Raw genomic sequence first — 22,007 nt, forward strand, 5'->3', positions numbered from 1 at the left:
TCTTTATACCATTTACCAAATTTTGTTTAATAATAATATTACCACTTGTACAGATATTTTCAGAATCTAAATAAATAGGTTAAATCATATTCTGATTTGCTCAGTAAAGCATTACCATACATTATTACTCAGGATAGCCATATTGGGCCAACAAGGCTTAAAATCGACTCTTATTCCATCTTAAAATTATCAAGTTGGTAAATTTTTTTTTCAATCTGTGACTCACCAACGTGTAGCCTGGCAAAGAAGGTATAGAGTCCAGTGTAGGGAGCGGTGTATCGACCACTGGTGAGGTTCAGGCCAGCTCCTCTGTAGAACGAGCCTTCTAGGTGGGACTAAATACAAACAGAATTACTATTAGTGGAACACAAGCTTTATAGAGTAAGAAGCTTTTAACTGGCCCTAACAGGAGATATACTGTGCAAACCTTTTGGACTGGTGTGAAGAAATACTGGAAAGTAAAAATGCTTTCAAAAATATTTTAATTATTTTTTTTTTGGGTGTTTTTTTTTTTATTTTTATCAATTTACAAAATGCACCAGCATCAACTCTTACACTTGTACACTTGCACAAAATCAGGGATTTTATAAGACTAGAGTCAGGTGTATGATTACCAATTATACCAAGCAGGTGCCAATGATCATCAATTTTATATGTAGGTTGAAACACAATCATTACCTGAAACAGATGTGTAGAAGGTTTAAGGCTGGGTTCCCATATGTGCAGCTGCGGGGCTCAGCCTGGGGTCCAAAGCGTTTGTTCAACGGTTTAGTTGCGATTCAGGTCCGTTTTTTTTTTTTTTTTGCCTGAATTCGCACCTAAACCGGACCCAAAAATGCATAAGACCCTTTTGGAATCCGCACCAGTCTTGTGTGAATCGGCTCCAATGAAAGCCAGTCACACTCGCATGTCATGCAAATTGGATGTGGTAAAAAACGCACATATACAGTATGTGAACCTGGCCTATTACTGGTTGAGGAACAGCCAAACTCTGCTAGTAAGGTGAGGTGCGGCAAACCACGCCCCTGACGGTCATTGTTGACGAAACGCCACGTCGGACGGGCTACGGAGCGTGTGACGTCATTGCGCCGGAGGACGCAGCGGCCATCTTCTTGGAAGGAAATAACCCACACTGTTTATACGCTGAAGCCATCCTGATAGAATGTGAGTGTATTTTATGATTTAATAAAGCACTACTTTAATTTAACTTACTGCACTATGAGCCTTTTCACTATTTTTGGGGCCATATTAGGATCTGTGACTCATCTGCCATTCATGTTCCTGAGAACTTATGGAGATCTGTGGTTAAGTTTGGATGAACCAGCTTGGAGATTATTTATCTGGTGCAGTCTTATCAGCCTGACGGTAAGGGTCAGTGTGTTTGGTGACATCTGGTGGTGGTGATATGTTTAACCCAGCAATACCATCTTGGAATCACAGACATTTGCTGATTTAAACCAAATGGGACCACACACAGATTTTTTGGAACTTTTATACGCTTGTTCTCTAGCGCTGCACCTATTATAAGTAAGGTGAGGTTGTGGAAGACCGTTTAATATCACAGGTTGTACACCATGGCAAGACTGAGCACAGCACCAAGACACAAGGTACTTATACTGAAGAAACAGGGTCTCTCCCAGGCATATATTTCAAAGCAGACTGAGGTTTCAAGATGTGCTCTTCAAGTTCTTTTAAAGAAGCACAAAGAAACGGGCAACGTTGACCATAGACAAAGTGATTGACCAAGGAAACAATGCAGCAAATGAAATTAACATCCTGCTTACTTCCTTTCGACATTGGAAGATGTTCAGCAGTGTCATCAGCACCGAACTGGTGGGACCCAGGTACACACATCTACTGTTTGGAGAAGTCTGGCCAGAAGTGGTCTTAATGGAGGAATTGCAGCCAAAAAGCCATACCTCTGATGTGGAAACAAGGCTAAGCAACTATGCACGAAAACATAGGGAACTGGGGTGCTGAAAAATGGCAGCAGGTGCTTTGGACTGATGGGCCAAAATTTTAAAATATTTGGCTATAGCAGTAGACAGTTTTGTTCATCGAAAGGCTGGAGAGCAGTACAGTAATGAGTTTCTGCAGGCAACAGGGAGGCATAGTGGAGGCTCCTTGCAAGTTTGGGGCTGCATTTCTGCAAATGCAGTTGGAGATTTGGTCAAGATCAATGGTATTCTCAATGCTGAGAAATACAGGCAGATACTTGTCCATAATGCCTTACCATCAGGGAGGCGTTATTGACCCAAAATTTATTCTGCAACAAGACAATGACCCCAAACATACAGCCAATGTCATTAACAACTATCTTCAGTGTAAAGAACAAGGAGTCTTGGAAGTGATGGTTTGGCCCCCGCAGAGCCCTGATGTCAACATCATCGAGTCTGTCTAGAATTACATGAAGAGACAGAAGGATTTAAGGTGGCCTACATCTACAGAAGATCTGTAGTTAGGTCTCCAAGATGTTTTGAACAACCTACCTGCTGAGTTCCTTCAAAAACTGTGTGCAAGTGAAGAATTGATGCTGTTTTGAAGGAAAGGGTGGTCACACCAAACATTGATTTAATTTGGACATCTGTTCTGTTCATTTACTTTCTATTCTGGTAAATGATAAAAATAAACTGTGAACCCAATGTTGCAGCGCTGCTTATATGCTAGATAGGTAGGTTATAGATAAACCTGAAGAAATTAGTGCAAATATGTGAACTAGTGCAAATGTGCAAACATGTGCAAAGTATACTGTGCTAATCTCGCAAGATCACGCAATAAATATACTCCAAATTCATACAATATCAAATTCATGTATATTAAATTGTATAGTCCATATAAAGTGTCCATCAAGTGCAGATAAGGTGCTCCTGTGCTTCATTGTATGCATAAGTGGGGGTGATTCCCTTGTGGTTTTCTACTTACCGGTATGAGGCATTCAGTAATATCCTGCAGTGTAGTCACAGCATTTTCTGGCAGCCTGGAATTCACACTTATGTAGGAGAGGTCCTTATATATGAACTGTTGTTCCATAGAAGGAGCTTCTATGGAACAACAACAGTTCATAAATGTCCATAATCTGCAGGGGACTCGGGATATGTTTAAAGGACCAGCAATAAGGACCTCTCCTACATAAGTGTGAATTCCAGGCTGCCAGAAAAGGCTGTGACTACACTGCAGGATATTACTGAATGCCTCATACCGAGCGTATTGTGGTAAGTAGAAAACCACAAGGGGATCACCCCCACTTATGCATACAGTGAAGCACAGGAGCACCTTATCTGCACTTGATGGACACTTTATATGGACTATATGATTTAATATTCATAAATTTGATATTGTATGAATTTGGAGTATATTTATTGCATGATCTTGCAAAATTAGCACAGTATACTTTGCACATGTTTGCACATTTGCACTAGTTCACATATTTGCACTAATTTCTTCAGGTTTATCTATAACCTACTTATCTAGCGTATAAGCAGCGCTGCAACATTGGGTTCACATTACTTTAAAGGCACTAGCACTTTCATTTGCAGCAAGCAGCTATTCATTGCACAGACACTTTTCTAATTTATTTATTTATTTGCATAATACCATAAGCGCGAGGCTATACCGATATACAGATAATAGTTTATTTTTAACACTTTTCTATTTTTGAAAGTTATTAATTTTCAGCATTTTTTCACAACTGCCTAAAATGTTTGCACGCTAGTGTAGATTCTTCAGGTATATCTAAAGTCTTTTTTTTTTTTTTTTTTTTTTTTTTTTTTATACAATAGGGAAATCTTGAACCCATTGTTGGCTTCTGTGGGGGAAATTTTGCTTCATGTCCTGTCCCATCTATACAGCAAGAAGTTAGAAGAAATCTCTCAAGAATGAGGGAAATCTTCTCCTAGACACTTCTGAGTGCACAAAAAGTATCCCCATTGAAGACTTGCTAATCTACTTTTAGTTCTGATAGCAAAAAGGGAATTGTGAATCTCCCTAAAGGAAGGCATGCACAGCAATAAAAACTGGACAGTTGCTAACCCTTCTCAACTCTATCCAAAACAAACTTGGCTTTTGATGCACACCACTAAGCAATGTGTACACCCAACAATCCCAGGTATTTATTTCCATACAGAGATTACTGTACTTCCCCAATGTCATAATCTTTTCTCTTCATAAACATGACACTGTCTTTATTCAGGCAAAAAAGGCTAAAAACAGCAAACTGATGCAGCCATCACATCTAAGAATTGGTAAGCTGCAATATAATAAGTGCGTGCTTTTGGGTTTGACTGCTTTTTTTTTTTTAGTTTTGAACAAAGTGGAGCAGAATCCAAACACCTGTCTCGTTGTCTCAGCATGGTTTCATTGCAGTTTGTGTGCCTGTTAGGGAGATACACCCTCTTTATATGTCCTGTCCTGTTTTTACTGATAGTAAAAGAAAATCCAAAATCCCCAGAACAGTAATACAGGGGAAGTTTTCCAATGGGGTCACTAGTTCTGTTTTCAATGGTTTTTATTGAAAATTTTCAAAGTATAAACATAGGAAACAATAATAGAAAACATCGTTCAGTGGTATAACAATCACATCAGTCGGCTATAATAGCCCCAAAGGGGCAAGCAAAAGAAATACAACAAAGACCTATACTGCATTGAACAAGAAAAATGGTATATGCATGGTACCCTAAGTTACTAGTGGAATGGTGATTCTGAAGCCATGATCCACAGTACACTACAACACTGGATGCGAGCACTTAAGGCCAACCGGGGTCATTAGTTCTGATGACAGCCAGAGATTCCCTCACTTTGCAGGGATTTCATCTCACTCCCTGTTTTAGTTATGGAACAGGAAGGGAAGGGAAAAGCTCCCAAACGGGGCACAGATGGCAAAAAAAAAAATGACGAGGGTTATACCCACTCTAAAGCAGACTTTGCTGCGCATCTGCAAAACCCTAAAACATGACTAGAGAGCGAGAGAGAGACCCCAACTGTTTAGTGTCTTCTAAAGAAATATCTGAAATGCCATTGTTAACCAGCTGTCAGGTTTACATACTGATTTAGTATCTTTTATACTTTCTATGTAGAATGCCCGTGAAGAAATATATAGACCAGTTACCCAGTATGGAGAAATCTTTTCGTCAGAGACACAGCAGTAAACCATTATGTGTATTTTGGTTCCTTGTACATATTTAGAAAGTTTCCTATTTAAAAAAAAAAAGGTAGAGATATGCTTGTAAAGACTCACCATTTTATAGAGCTGCATCTCCCTCAGTTCCCCAGGTTCTACATGAATGTCGCCGCGGGTTTTGCATGTAAAGGCAATGTGCACCTTTGCAGGTGAAATAGTCTGGGTACGCTTGTAACTTGAGGTATTTTCGCCATCTTTCTGTCTCAGCAGGGCATCTGTCATAGAACAGAATGTTTACAATTATTCTACAATTTCTTAAATTGTATCGTTGATAAGCAACATTTAAATTACATGTAGATAATGTTGCCTTACCGTGGCTGCCAATAATGCTGTTTTGTGGCCATGTACCAAACCATAGAGTAATGAACTAATTAAACTACGCTAGTGCTATTTGGAAAACTAGCTCTATAGTGCTGCATTACCCAACACAGTCCCAATGCAAGGAAATGCCAAAAAGCCTTATGTCCTATTGTTTGTTACACCAATTTGCAGTTTCGGCATACACTGAAAAAAGACATTGCCGTTTTGCACAGCATGTTACAACATGCTGTAACACACTCACGCAGTGCATTGTAATAGTAATCAAGTAAAAAAAAAATCACTGCAATGCTTGTGAAAAAAAAAAAAAAAACAGTGCAACTTTAAAAATGCATGTGCTGTGGTACCCTTCAGGGTCATTCCAATTATTTTAGACTTTGGTAGATGCTGAAAAGCTAAACCCACCCACTACTGTTTTTTTTTTCTCCTGTAATCCCCTGCAAAAGATACTTACCTTTCCAACAGGTAGTACATCTGAACTTTTCTGTCTTCAAGAGCTATGCCCTCCAGCAGAATTTTCAACATCCAACACTTCTAGGTTTATCAGATACCAGTAACCCAAGTGTTGTAGTTCCATCCATCACTCCCTATGTCATAACAGGACACAGTGTTGATGTAAAGGGCTAGCATGAGGAAGCCCAGCTTAAAAAAGGTGAAGATTGGCGATGCTAGCAGCAGGACAGGTGAGCATTCACTATCTTATTTACAGCATGCACTTTACTTTAAGATGTTTTTTTCTAGTGACAAAGCTGCTTAAACAGATCTAATTTAACTTGGTTCCAAAGTCTTAGGGTTTTTTTACCTTTAATTCCTTCTCTGCATCAAAGTAAAAATGCCTTCTGTAACAAGGATGCCCCCCTAGCCCCAAATTCTTGCTTGAGCTCAATCTCAATCCAGTGCTGTACTTGAGAGCTGCAACTCTTTGCTCTCTTTCTCCTCACAAGACAGAGAGGCAGCAGCAGGAGCCATTGCCTCTTGCTACTGTCAACCAAATCCTGCGATGAGGGAGTAGGGACGGAGCCAAGCCTGGCCGTGTGTGTCTATGGACACAGGCACCACAGCTCAGGATAAAGCCTGCAGGAGTGCCCCCATAGGAAGCAGCTTTTCATGTGGGAACGCACTGAGGAGAAGGAGCCGGGAGCTCTAGCAGGCGACCCTAGAAGAGGAGGTTTGGGGCTGCTCTGTGCAAAATCATTACACAGAGCAGGTAAGTATGGCAGGTTTATTTATGTATTTATTGTAAATTAAGGTTTTAAATCGCACTGAGAGCTTGACAACTGGAATATCAGTAGATGCCATGGGCAAATGCAACACCCTTATTTTTTTTCTACAAATCTTCCCCAGTGTTGCAAGTGCCTTATGTTTAAATACAGTATGGTATAATTAATTATTCCATAACAGGAATTTAACATAAAAATTCAGCTGGAAAATAGAATCATCTCATAAGGTAATACAGTAAAATCTTACTCACCACTTAACAGCTGAATAAACTGTGACAGCTTCCTCTCCCGCAACACATGGTTGACAGTGAGACTCTGATGTCTTGGAGGTGCTGGAGCACCAATTGGACCCGAGTGATGATGCTGAAAGCAGACGATGATGGATGAATTAATTTCTGTTTTTCAACTTGGTTTGGGATTTTTTACTGTTAAACAGATTGGTTCAGCTTTGCTTGCTTGCAGACATTTCGTTGGTCCGATGAGGGGAATGTGGGATGATTTGTTTGGATGAAGCACATGGATTATGTTATACATGGTCATGAATAATGGGTAATGATTAAAAAGATGAGGGACACGGTGTAAGTAGGGTTGCCACCTAGGCAATATTTTACTAACCTGGCTGGTAGAAATAGGCATGGTGCTAATGCTATGAATAGTTACAAGAATTTAAAGAGCTCACATGGCTTTTTTTTTCCCAGAAAAGGTGACAACCTTGGGAAGAAGTAGCAAAAATGAGATGTCTACAGATTTGCTTAGTAACTCTATTTGATGAAGTGAAGAGTAGAACTATGTGTTGAAATGTATGGAAGGCTTTCCTGATGGTTGTACACACATGACTAACCTGAAGCCCCAGGGGCTACATGGACACACAATGGCTTGTCACTAGTTCATCAATAGCTCCCAGATAATCTAGGAAAGGGTGAAAATCCTCAAACCCCTCACAAGAGAAGTCTGGACTAAAAGCCGGCCACAGACGGTTCAAATCTCAGCTGGTTAAACAGGGACCCATGTATGGGCAGGCTGATTGTGCCCAAGTTGATCAATTAACCTGGGTACAACCAGCCTGTCAGAGTTTTCATGCGATTATTGCCAGTGTCTATAGCCGATAACAATAATCACTGTGTTCTCCCAGCAGAGACAGCTTATTTTAATACCTTTTACATGCAGCTATTTCTTTATAATCCAATCCTATGTACATTAAAATGTGGCTCTCAAGTTCCACATTTAATCATGATATTAAAAAGTAAACTTAAATATTTTATAAACCTTTTGATTGAGTCCTCTGCCAAGTCAAACTAAGCCATCAAATGTAATAAATAAATGACAGCCTTATATACAGATGGCAGAGCATAACTCATTTCCACTGAGAGAGAATAGTAAACATGTATATCTTACTCTTTTTGATTCCTCTTGTCCTTTCCTCCTGGTTTTTGCATCGTGATCAGAAAACATCATCCAGGTATATCTAGGCTGCAGTGGCGGCCTCTTCTTGTCTGTCAGCTCTGATGTAAAGTCTCTCTCCTGGGGGGGTGTAAGCACAGGGGTCCCTAGTGATGGTAGGACTGTGGCTGAAATTTCCTAGGGGTAAGAAAATAAATATTCACATTCAGGACAGAGAAGCTAAAAAGGTTCAGCAAACCTGATTGAGAGAGTGTTGCAACAATCCAATGGGGAGCAGAAATCCATAGTAGGCAAAACTCCGCTTTTTGATTCTGTACTAAACATCAGCAAACTGATTTCTGTTGATTGCAAGGTCACAGAACCTCATTCCTTGTACACTATGCTTTGGTTGACAAAATTTCACCGGCTTTTAAAACACATTTGAATTATTGTTTTCATTGCGTGAAAAAAAGTAAAGCGTTTATAGGGTAGAGTACAGTCAGATATATGAGAATAACCTGGTCATCAGTAAAGCTCTTTGGTGGAAGCTTTATGCATGAACGTGCTTTTTAGGGTTCCTAGGTATGGTAAGCCCAACAATTCCAGATGCTATTTATCTTCAGATAAACAATGATTAAACAAGCTTCTCTGAGCTGTGCTCTAAGGCTCTGTTCACACCTTGGCGTTCTGGATCGTGGGCGGAATTGCTGCGATTCTGCCTGCAATTCCCGAATCGCCATAAGATGCGTAACACGCTTTCAATCCCGTTACCTTCAATGGCACCCATGTCGTGGCACAATTTTTCCATAATTGTTGCCCTGCAAAATCGCGCACACAATCGCAGGATGCCTGTTGCCAAAAAGAAGTTCTAAACCTTCTTTTTGCGGCAGGTGTCCCACGATTTTGTTTGCGTGATTGTTGCATGCCGCGATTGGGGTGCCATTGAAAGTAACAGGATAGCAAGTGCTTCCAGTGTTTCGGGAATTGCAGGCAGAATCACGGAAATTCCTCCTGGGATCCGGAACACCAAGGTGTGAACGGAGCCTTAGGGTTTGTGAAGGTTCTCATTTATCCAGGTCATGGTATAATTGGTAGTAATTAGTCAAAGTCAATTGCACTTGTTCTGTAAAGTTGAAGGCGTTTATCTAAGAAGTTTCTTCAGTTGTGAAGTGTGTCAGGAACATACCCCCAACATATTTAACCGCTTAGGTAAAGAAATCAGGTGCGCTGCCCTAGTGCATATGTGCAACATACAAAATGATGTAAACAAATAAACCAAAAATGCAATAATAATGCAAAAAAATGAAAACGTATGCAAATCGTGTAAAACAAAAAATGTCCAGAAGGTGACTAGTGATACACCAATGTGCAATAAACGTCCATATTATAAGTCCATAAATAAAGTGCAAAAAATGGTGACAAAAACTTCCAGCTTGGGGAAAGGTGAACTGTGATTGGAAGGTGCAAAGTCCCACCACCAGCTTGGCCTCTTACCAGAAGTTAAACGTTAAGGGCATATATGAATATGACCGCTCCAAAGGTCATGCAGCCAGGTAGAAAAATTCCCAGAAATACATTTATATACAGGCATACCCCACTTTTAAGTACGCAATGGGACCGGAGCATGTATGTAAAACGAAAATGTACTTAAAGTGAAGCAATACCTTTTTTCACTTCTCAATGCATGTACTACATTCCAATAGTCATTTAGAGGCATAACTGATATAAATAATGCATTGATAACTAAAATAAACATAATACAGAACAGTATTAAAAAAAAAAATTGTAAGCTTGCCTTGCCCTTGCTTGTGACAGGGACCCACAGTGCACACCTTGGCCTGCACTCCCATCCCAGAGCAAAGTAGGCTTAGGTGTTATCAAACTATACCTATTTAAGCCCCTTCCAGTTTGGCCACACCCAACTGTTGGCGTGGTGCACTTCACATGCTGCCATTAAAGAAGCCCCTCTGCTCAATCCTACCCCACCCCCCCCCCCAAAAAAAAACTGGGTGCAGTCAGTAGGGTCTCCCTGAATTTGATTTTCAAAAAGTGGTCACCTTATCATAGCACAGCCTAGAACATAGAGCCACAAATACACACAGCTGTTTCCAACTTCTTAACATTGGCACAAGTAATGGAGGTAAAGGCTTCTATGGGCTCGGCTTATGTAACCTGGCAGGCAACTCACGGATGGCTGGTGGTCAACTCCAAGCTGTCTGTGGGCATATCTCGCAACACCAGGGTATACTGCGGCTGCGCAGCGAGCTGTCTGTGGGCGTATTCTGGGCAGGAACCTGGCCTCTCGCACCTCCAGGGTATACTGCGGCTGCGCGGCGAGCTGTCTGTGGGCGTATTCTGGGCAGGAACCTGGCCTCTCGCACCTCCAGGGGATACTGCGGCTGCGCGGCGCGGGAATGTCGGAACGTCCGTACTTGCGAGGCACTTTACGCACACTCTCGGGGCATGTCCGTACTCGCGAGTGTACGTAAAGTGAGTGTACGTAAAACGGGGTATGCCTGTAATATATTTTTTCTGGGAATTTTTCTACCTGGCTGCATGACCTTTGGAGCGGTCATATTCATATATGCCCTTAACGTTTAACTTCTGGTAAGAGGCCAAGCTGGTGGTGGGACTTTGCACCTTCCAATCACAGTTCACCTTTCCCCTAGCTGGAAGTTTTTGTCACCATTTTTTGCACTTTATTTATGGACTTATAATATGGACGTTTATTGCACATTGGTGTATCACTAGTCACCTTCTGGACATTTTTTGTTTTACACGATTTGCATACGTTTTCATTTTTTTGCATTATTATTGCATTTTTGGTTTATTTGTTTACATCATTTTGTATGTTTCACATATGCACTAGGGCAGCGCACCTGATTTCTTTACCTATTCTACAACATACACTCTAAGGTAGCAGCACACCCTATATTGAATCAGCGCACTTTCCTACCCACCACATATTTAACCGCTTGCCGACCGCCACACGAACATATACGGCGGCGGTCAGCCCCTCACAGGCAGAGTGACGTATCAGTACGTCACTAGCCTGGGAGGGTCTGGGGAGCGAGCGCGCCGCCGGCTGCGGTCACGGACCCCCCTCCCCCCCCCCCCCCCCGCGCGTGTGACCGGCGGACCCGATGTCCGCTGGTCACTCGGCGGGGGAGAGGGAGAAAGGCAGGCAGCTGCCGGTCAGTTCTCCCTGTGTAGAAACACTTATCATACGGTTCTACTATGTAGAACCGTTGATCAGTGTAACTACACCTCAAGCCACAGCCAATCACAGTTAGAATCACGCCCCTAGGGACACATACAGCCCCTCCCTCTCAAACAAAGTTAACCCCTTCACTGCCAGTGTATTTTTACAGTAACAGTGCATATATATAGCTCTGATTACTGTAGAAATGTCACTGGTAACCCCAAAAATGTCAGTCAAGGGTCCGATCTGTCCGCCGCAATGTCGCAGTACCGCAAAAAAAATCGTATATCGGCGCCATTACGCGTTAAAAAAAAAAACAAAAATGACAAAAATCTTTCCCTTTGTTAGTAAACGCGATAACTTTTGCGCAAACCAATCAAAATACGCTTTTTGCGATTTTTTTTTTTTTTTTACCAAACATATGTAGCATAAAAAAATTGGCCGAAAATTTTAAAAAATTTTGATTTTTACTTTATTTGGGGGGGAATTTCATATAAAAAAATGTGAAGAATATTGTTATTTTTGCAAAATTGACGCTCTTTTTTTGTTTATAGCGCGTGATCAAAAAATCGCACAGGTGATCAAATACCGCCAAAAGAAAGCTCTGTTTGTGGGAAAAAAAGGACGTCAAATTCGTTTAGGTACAGCGTCGCATGACCGCGCAATTGTCCGTTAAAGTCACGCAGTGCCGAATCGCAAAATACCCCCTGGTCAGGAAGGGGGTAAAATCTTCCGGGGCTTAAGTGGTTAATGACTAGGGATTATTTTTCACTTGGTTGTAATTGGCTTGTAGCAAAATAATCTCTGAATTGTTGTTTCCACCAAGGTTTTATGATGGATTCCTTTTATTTATATGAGTTTGTGTGCTGGAGACATTTCCATGGTTCACTGGTTTAAAGACAGTAGTGTATAGCCATCAGAGAGAAAGGACCAACAAGCCCAACCCTAAACTCGCTGCTTATAGTTGGATGTTGCAGAGCATCTATAGAGAGATAATGGGTATTACAATACATGCTATTCCACAATTCAAAGATAACTGCATTGACATATAAAACTCTTTGGGGTTGATTTACTAAAACTAGAGATTGCAAAATCTGGATCTGCATGGCAACCAATCAGCTTCCAGTTTTTTTGTCAAACATTAGTTGAACAAGCTGAAATTAGAAGCTGACTGGTGTCTATGCAGAGCTGCACCAGATTGTGCATTCTCCAGTTTTAGTGAATCAACCTCAAAACTCTAAAAATTGACCTACATTTTCTGATAATGGCAGTTCATGTTGCAGAACATTTGACTTTTGACAACATTTCAGTCACTGCTGAACATTCTCAATCTTCTGATGCTAAAACGTTTGTAAAAGGTAGAGATCTTTTTACATCAGTAAAATCCTTTCCTCTGTACAGGTATTTGAAGAAAACCGGATCTGAAGAAAATTGCTGACTTCCATCTAAAATACTACTGTAAGCTTGTAGTATAGAATAGTACTGTATATAGCTGAGTAGGCTTCTATAACTGGAACTGTATTACACCAAAAAATAATCTTCCCAAACCACTTTGGAATCATCTTGACGTGATCCTAAAATAGGCAATTTCATGGCATATGTCCCACTTTGAATTTTTTTTTTGTGTCCTTGGCTCTAATGATTAAATGGCAAACTTGTCATTACTACAGATGTGAACATAATTAGTTATAATGTGAATTCATAAAAGGCACGTACCTGAAACTTTGATCCCCGGTTTTTATGAGTGCAGGCAGGTCCAGCACAGAGAAGAACCAGTAACACACCCATACTGATAGTCATTAGCACACAGCGCAGAGGGATTGGCTTTCCACCTGTATCCATTACACAGGGGCACTGATCCTGTATTATATCCAATAGGTCAGAATGTGATATAGTAATCTATACAAGTGTGTGTATGCTACCCAGGTGTATGTGCAAAAAGTTATAAGCAAGTGTGTGCTTTGCTAAGCCTTTTTTGTACTATCCAGTCAGAAATATTGAATTTGCTGTTTAAATATATAGCATTGCAATGACCCTAGTCAAAGGATAACTCCCTGGCTTTAAATAAAAAATAAAAATAGATATTTCTCCAGTCTGTGCTTTGTGTCTCTCCTCTGGGCTGCTGTCTCCTCTCTGTCGGTATCTCCTTGTAGCTGTCGTCCTCTTAGTTTAGATAACAGTCCAGTGTACCCTACGCCCCACACACGCACATTGAGAAGCTCAGAGTGTAATTGTGAGTTTATTCCAAGAAACAGACTTAGAGGAAAGTTTAAGATGTGCAAAGTTTGAGAATGAAGTCTGGACTAATAGACGTCTCTTACACTCTCTTCTGTACTTATGATGGTCTCTAATATCATAGAGGGCTCATTAGGTTAATGTCTCGTTTAATCTGTGCACTTCTGAAAGGAAAAATGATGAAACACGACTCCATCTGTATTCGCTTCAATGGGAAACCTGCCTGTGCTATTGCATTCTGAGGGGATTTTTTTCCATTTCGGCATACAAAATGAAGGCCACTCTGACTTTGCTGGGTACATATCCACATCTGTTTTAGTTCTGACTTTTAGAAACGAGGACATTAAATAACACAGTGTCTTTCCTAAGAATTCTGTTTACTGTAAAAAGGCCAAAATCGTCTTATGAGTACATGACAACTGATTAGTTTCAAAATAAACAACCTTCAGGGTAAAAAAGCAAGTGTTAGAATTTACTTATGTCAACAGCCAGAGCACATCAGCCATGAAATGAATGAAGTGCTCTGCCAGCATTAAACAGGACAATTCATCAACACTAGAGTTGAGCGGACACCTGGATGTCCGTGTTCGGCGGGTTCGGCCGAACTTGAAAAAAAGTCCGGGTCCGTGACCCGGACTTTTTCCGAACTTTACCCGGACACCGAACCCCATTGAAATCAATGGGGACCCGAACTTTCAGGCACTAAAATGGCTCTAAAAAAACAATGGAAAGGGCTAGAGTGCTGCAAATGTAGTTAAGAGCATGGCAAGTGCTCTGCAAACAAATGTGGATAGGGAAATAACTTAAAACAACAAAAAAAACAGAAAAATAAAACAATTTTCTTCATCTGTGAAGGACGAGGCCCATATGGAGTAGGAGGGAGGTTGAGGTGGCGGTGTAGGTGGAAGCGGCGGTAGAGAGGGATGACGTAGCCAACACTGCTTTTTTTTAGTCATTTTAAATTAGGGTACACCCCAAAAGAGTGAGAAAGATCAAAAATATAGCAATGGCTGGGTAAGGTCGGTATCCATCTCTATTCTGCACAAGGTACGGAAAAGTCCTGTGGGATCCATGCCTGGTTCACTTTAATGAATGTGAGCTTGTCCACATTGTCTCTGGACAGGCGGCTGCGCTTGTCTGTGATAACACCGCCAGCCGTGCTAAATACACGGTCAGATAATACACTGGCTGCAGGGCACGCCAGCACCTCCAAGGCGTAAAGGGCAAGCTCAGGCCATGTGCCCAATTTGGAGACCCAGAAGTTGAAGGGGGCAGACCCGTCATTCACTACATGTAGGCGTGTGCACACATACTGCTCCACCATGTTGGTGAAATGCTGCCTCCTGCTAAGACGTTCCATATGAGCTGCTGGTGCTGCTGTTTGTTGTGGTGTGCTGACAAAGCTTTTCCACATTTCGGCCATGCTAACCCTGCCTTCTGAGGTGCTGGAGGTGCCCTGGTTGCATTGGCGACCTCTTCCTCCTCCTCTTCTGCCTTGGCCTTGTGCTTCCACTGTGGCCCCGCTGTCAGGTGGGAATGCCAGCAGCATCGCGTCTACCAGCGTGCGCTTGTACTCGCGCATCTTGCGATCACACTCCAGTGAGTGAAATAAGGACAGTACGTTGTCCTTGTAACGGGGATCCAGCAGCGTGGCCACCCAGTAATCAGCACAAGTTAGAATGTGGGCAACTCGGCGGTCGTTGTGGAGACACTGCAGCATGTAATCGCTCATGTGTGCCAGGCTGCCCAGAGGCAACAAAAGGCTGTCTTCTGTGGGAGGTGTATCGTCTGTGTCCTCTGTATCCCCCCAGCCACGCACCAGTGATGGCCATGAGCTGGCCTGGGTGCCACCCTGCTGTGAACATGGTTCCATCTCCTCCTCCTCATCCTCCAGAACTGTGCCCCTGCTGGACAATTGTGTACCTGGCGTTTGTGGGTGCAGGAACCCACCCTCGGAGCCACTTGTGAATGACTGCCCTGAAAGCCTTGGAAATGATCCCTCTTCCTCCTCCTCCTCCTCCTGTGCCACATCCTCTTCCATCATCGTCCAAATCGTTTTTTGAAGGAGGCATAGAAGTGGGATAGTTAAGCTGACAATGGCGTCATCGGCACTGGCCATGTTGGTGGAGTACTCAAAACAGCGCAACAAGGCACACAGGTCTCGCATGGAGGCCCAGTTATTGGTGGTGAAGTGGTGCTGTTCCGCAGAGCGACTCACGCGTGCGTGCTGCAGCTGAAACTCCACTATGGTTTGCTGCTGCTCGCACAGTTTTTCCAGCATGTGCAAGGTGGAGTTCCACCTTGTGGGCACGTCACATATGAGGCGGTGAGCGGGAAGGCCAAAGTTACGCTGCAGCGCTGACAGGCAAGCAGCAGCAGGGGGAGAATGCCGAAAGTGCGCACAGACGGCCCGCACTTTCTGCAGCAGCTCTGACATATCGGGGTAATTTTTAAGGAACCTCTGCACCACCAAATTCAGCACATGCGCCAGACAAGGGACGTGCGTCCAACCGGCTAGGCCCAGAGCTGCTATGAGATTTCGCCCGTTATCGCACACCACCAGGCCGGGCTTGAGGCTCGCTGGCAGCAACCACTCATCGGTCTGCTGTTCCATGCTCCTCCACAACTCCTGCGCGGTGTGTGGTTTTTTCCCCCAAACAGGCAAGTTTTAAAACTGCCTGCTGTCGTTTACCCCTAGCTGTGCTGAAGTTGGTGGTGAAGGTGTTACGCTGACCGGATGAGGAGGCGGTAGAGGATGAGGAAGCGGAGTAGGAGGAGTTAGGAACAGGAGGCAAACTGAAGCGCCCTGCAATCCTCGGTGGTGGAAGGGCGTGCGCCAAATTGCTATCCGCCTCAGGCCCAGCCGCCACTGCATTTACCCAGTGTGCCGTTAGGGAGATATAACGCCCATGACCATGCTTACTGGTCCACGTATCGGTAGTTAGGTGGACCTTGGCACAGATGGCGTTGCGCAGTGCACACCTGATTTTTCCCCCACTTGGTTGTGCAGGGAAGGGATGGCTTGCCTGGAAAAGTAGTGGCGGCTGGGCACGACGTACTGTGGGACAGCCACCGACATAAGGCTTTTAAAACTGTGCGTCTCCACCAGACGGAATGACAGCATTTCAAAGGCCAAGAATTTTGAAATGCTGGCATTCAGGGCCAGGGATCGCGGGTGGGTAGGGGGGTACTTCCTCTTCCTCTGAAGTGTTTGGGAGATGGAAAGCTGAACGCTTCCACGGGACATTGTGGAGAGGGTTGGTGACCCAGTTGGTGGTGTTGATGACAGATCCTCTGTTTGCGGGGTGGCAGGTGCCGGTATCACTACAGAGGTGGATGAAGAGGCCGAGACTGCAGCAGAAGAGGAAGCAGGAGGAGCCAGAGACCTTTTTTGGTTTTGAAGGTGTCTACTCCACTGCAGCTCGTGCTTTGCACTTAGATGCCTGATCATGCAGGTTGTGCTCAGGTTGAGAAGGTTTATGCCTCGCTTCAGGCTCTGATTGCACAGGGTGCAAACCACTCGTGTCCTGTCATCAGCACATTGTCTGAAGAACTTCTACGCTAGAGAACTCTTTTGAGCTGGCTTTGGTGCGCTCGGTCCCTTGCTGCGTTGGGCAGTAGCAGGCGTAGTGTCTAGGGCACGGCCGCTCCGCTTCTGCACCCTGCTCCTTCTTCTGCTGTGCTGGTGGCTCTGTGCGACCACCGCCTCTTCCTCCAAACTACTCAGGTCACCTGCATGACCTTCATTCCATGTGGGGTCGAGGAACTCATCGTCCTCCACATCATCTTCCACCCAGTCTTCACCCCTGCCCTCCTTGTCGGTCTCCACAATTCTGAGTGCCGCAGCAGTTGGTACCTGCGTTTCGTCATCATCGGAGACGTGCTGCGATGGTCCTTCCATGTACTCATCTTGAGAAATAAGTGGTTGGGCATTGCTGCACTCAATCTCTTCCACTTCTGGGGCAGGGCTAGGTGGATGGCCCTGGGAAACCCTGCTGACAGAGTCATCAAAAAGAAGAAGAGACTGCTGCATGACTTGGGGCTCAGACTGCTTGCCTGATTTGCAAGGGGGTGAGGTGAAAGACAGTTGGACATCGGCTGCAGGTGCCAACTCTGACCTTTCTGCAGTAGACTGGGTGGGAGACAGTGTGAGGGAACTGGAGGCACTGTCAGCAACCCAATCTACTATCGCCTGTACTTGTTCTTGCCTCAACACTTGTAGAGGCGCATGATGCCCTACCAAATACTGCTGCAGGTTCTGTCGCCTACTCACACTTGAGGAAGGTGTTTCACTTGTGCGTGTAGCTGGCAGAGATCGACCATGTCCTCTCCTTGCAACAGGAGCTCTACCAGCAGCACCACGACCCAGGCCATGGCCCCTATTTGACATTCTCCTCATATTTCTGTAATTTATGATCTTGCCCTAGAAAGGTGTTTATTGAATAGCGGAACAAAACAACAACAGTATCTCACGGGTGTATCTCACAGTCAAATATGCAAACTATGCCGCAATTTAATTTTTTTTACCCCAAAAGGGTGTATATTGAATAGCGGAATAGAAAAAAGTATATAAAACGGTGTATCTCACACGTACAAACACAGACTAGGCCCCGATTACAATTTTTTGTACCCTAAAGGGAGGATGAGGAAGAGGAGTAGGAGTAGTTCAGAACAGGAGGCAAACTGAAGCGCCCTGCAATCCTCGGCGGTGGAAGATGCGCCAAAAAAATTTGAAAGGTGTATCTCACACATACCGATACAGACTATGCCGCAATTTAATTTTTTTCACCCCAAAAGGGTGTATATTGAATCGCGCTATAGAAAAAAGTATATAAAACGGTGTATCTCACACGTACAAACACAGAATAGGCCCCGATTACAATTTTTTGTACCCTAAAGGGAGGATGAGGAAGAGGAGTAGGAGTAGTTCAGAACAGGAGGCAAACTGAAGCGCCCTGCAATCCTCGGCGGTGGAAGATGCGCCAAAAAAATTTGAAAGGTGTATCTCACACATACCGATACAGACTATGCCGCAATTTAATTTTTTTCACCCCAAAAGGGTGTATATTGAATCGCGGTATAGAAAAAAGTATATAAAACGGTGTATTTCACACGTACAAACACAGACTAGGCCCACGATTACAATTTTTTGTACCCTAAAGGGAGGAAGAGGAGTAGGAGGAGTTCGGAACAGGAGGCAAACTGAAGCACCCTGCAATCCTCGGCGGTGGAAGATGCGCCAAACAAATTTAAAAGGTGTATCTCACACGTACCGATACAGACTATGCCGCAATTTAATTTTTTTAACCCCAAAAGGGTGTATATTGAATAGCGGAATAGAAAATATTATATAAAACGGTGTATCTCACACGTACAAACACAGACTAGGCCCCGATTACAATTTTTTGTACCCTAAAGGCAGGATGAGGCAGAGGAGTAGGAGGAGTTCAGAACAGGAGGCAAACTGAAGCGCCCTGCAATCCTCGGCGGTGGAAGATGCGCCAAAAAAATTTGAAAGGTGTATCTCACACGTATCGATACAGACTATGCCGCAATTACATTTTTTTTCACCCCAAAAGGATGTATATTGAATAGCGGAATAGAAAAAAGTATATAAAACGGTGTATCTCACACGTACAAACACAGACTAGGCCCCAATTAAAATTTTTTGTACCCTAAAGGGAGGATGAGGAAGAGGAGTAGGAGGAGTTCGGAACAGGAGGCAAACTGAAGAGCCCTGCAATCCTCGGCAGTGGAAGATGCGCCAAACAAATTTAAAAGGTGTATCTCACACGTACCGATACAGAATATGCCGCAATTTAATTTTTTTCACCCCAAAAGGGTGTATATTGAATAGCGGAATAGAAAAAATTATATAAAACGGTGTATCTCACACGTACAAACACAGACTAGGCCCCGATTACAATTTTTTGTACCCTAAAGGGAGGATGAGGAAGAGGAGTAGGAGTAGTTCAGAACAGGAGGCAAACTGAAGCGCCCTGCAATCCTCGGCGGTGGAAGATGCGCCAAAAAAATTTGAAAGGTGTATCTCACACATACCGATACAGACTATGCCGCAATTTAATTTTTTTCACCCCAAAAGGGTGTATATTGAATCGCGGTATAGAAAAAAGTATATAAAACGGTGTATTTCACACGTACAAACACAGACTAGGCCCACGATTACAATTTTTTGTACCCTAAAGGGAGGAAGAGGAGTAGGAGGAGTTCGGAACAGGAGGCAAACTGAAGCACCCTGCAATCCTCGGCGGTGGAAGATGCGCCAAACAAATTTAAAAGGTGTATCTCACAAGTACCGATACAGACTATGCCGCAATTTAATTTTTTTAACCCCAAAAGGGTGTATATTGAATAGCGGAATAGAAAATATTATATAAAACGGTGTATCTCACACGTACAAACACAGACTAGGCCCCGATTACAATTTTTTGTACCCTAAAGGCAGGATGAGGCAGAGGAGTAGGAGGAGTTCAGAACAGGAGGCAAACTGAAGCGCCCTGCAATCCTCGGCGGTGGAAGATGCGCCAAAAAAATTTGAAAGGTGTATCTCACACGTATCGATACAGACTATGCCGCAATTACATTTTTTTTCACCCCAAAAGGATGTATATTGAATAGCGGAATAGAAAAAAGTATATAAAACGGTGTATCTCACACGTACAAACACAGACTAGGCCCCAATTAAAATTTTTTGTACCCTAAAGGGAGGATGAGGAAGAGGAGTAGGAGGAGTTCGGAACAGGAGGCAAACTGAAGAGCCCTGCAATCCTCGGCAGTGGAAGATGCGCCAAACAAATTTAAAAGGTGTATCTCACACGTACCGATACAGAATATGCCGCAATTTAATTTTTTTCACCCCAAAAGGGTGTATATTGAATAGCGGAATAGAAAAAATTATATAAAACGGTGTATCTCACACGTACAAACACAGACTAGGCCCCGATTACAATTTTTTGTACCCTAAAGGCAGGATGAGGAAGAGGAGTAGGAGGAGTTTGGAACAGGAGGCAAACTGAAGCGCCCTGCAATCCTCGGCGGTGGAAGATGCGCCAAACAAATTTAAAAGGTGTATCTCACACGTACTGATACAGACTATGCCGCAATTTAATTTTTTTCACCCCAAAAGGGTGTATATTGAATAGCGGAATAGAAAAAATTATATAAAACGGTGTATCTCACACGTACAAACACAGACTAGGCCCCGATTACAATTTTTTGTACCCTAAAGGCAGGATGAGGAGTAGGAAGAGTTCAGAACAGGAGGCGAACTGAAGCGCCCTGCAATCCTCGGCGGTGGAAGATGCGCCAAAAAAATTTGAAAGGTGTATCTCACATGTACCGATACAGACTATGCTGCAATTTAATTTATTTCAACCCAAAAGGGTGTATATTGAATAGCGGAATAGAAAAAAGTATATAAAACGGTGTATCTCGCACGTACCGATACAGACTATGCCGCAATTTAATTTTTTTACCCCAAAAGGGTGCATATTGAATAGCAGAATAGAAAAAAGTATATAAAATTGGTGATTTTTCAATAGCACATGTGAACACAGCAGTGTCTTATGTTTTATGTCACGGTCAGCAGCAGGCTATGAAGGGAAAAAAAATAAAAAATTCCCCTTTAACTTTGTAATTTTAAATAGCAGATTAGAACAGCACTCTGTAGTAAAATATAGCTGAACGCTGCACACAACAGACTGATAAAAATATTTTTTTTTCTCCCTCCTCCTCCTCCTCAGTGGGCTCAAGTGAGGGCAAAAAGATCGTTCACTGCACCACCCCCCACACAGCAAAATCGATGTAGATCGCTAACGGACGATTGTTCTGTCCTGTGTCTCCTAATCTCTCCCTGCCTAATCTCTCCAGCCTGTCCCTAAAATGCTCAAATATCTCTGCCTGCCTACACTCCGACCTGTCCCTGCATTCTTTTCGGGCACAATGTTGTTTTCCCTGTCTGTCCCTAATCGGCAGCAGCCAGCACCGTTATGTATGCTCTCTCCCTACACTACAGCAGACTGACGCACAGCGCGCTGTGTCTCTATAAAGACCTGGGTCACATGCTTCAGCTGGCCAATCACAGCCATGCCATTAGTAGGCATGACTGTGATGGCTTCTATGGCACACCAGTTAAACGCTTGTTGATTGGCTGTTGAAAGCCCGCCATTAAAAGCGCGCCATTACATACAAAACAGGAAATAAAATTACCGAACACGGACTTTAAACCCGAACATACAGTAAAGTTTTCGGGTCCGTGTCCGGGTAACAAAAATCCAATTATCCGGTACGGACCCGAATAATACAGTCCGTGTTCGCTCAACACTAATAAACACTCAAAAATTGTGTATTGTTCATTATACTCTATATTGGATTCCTCTAACTGTATTTTCCTATTGGGTCCCCAGTCTACCCCTATCCTGAAGAAACATATTTTTGCTCCCGTAATGCAATACAA

General features: G+C 43.3%; 1 protein-coding gene across 1 annotated transcript in view; it reads right to left on the reverse strand.

The window, feature by feature from the left end:
* Positions 1–13,484, reverse strand: part of ERFE (erythroferrone) — a 28,247-nt gene extending 14,763 nt beyond the window's left edge. Inside the window, exons 1-5 of the mRNA XM_082251383.1 lie at positions 13,013–13,484; positions 8,110–8,292; positions 6,966–7,077; positions 5,234–5,391; positions 227–335 (exon numbers count right to left, since the gene is read on the reverse strand). Coding sequence (XP_082107509.1) covers positions 227–335; positions 5,234–5,391; positions 6,966–7,077; positions 8,110–8,292; positions 13,013–13,138 — 688 coding nt within the window. The 5' untranslated portion in view covers positions 13,139–13,484. The remainder of the gene's footprint in view (positions 1–226; positions 336–5,233; positions 5,392–6,965; positions 7,078–8,109; positions 8,293–13,012) is intronic.
* Between the last annotated feature and the right edge of the window lie 8,523 nt (positions 13,485–22,007).

Source organism: Pelophylax lessonae (genome assembly GCF_965119305.1).
Source record: "Pelophylax lessonae genome assembly, chromosome: 3".
Taxonomy (NCBI): Eukaryota; Metazoa; Chordata; class Amphibia; order Anura; family Ranidae; genus Pelophylax; species Pelophylax lessonae.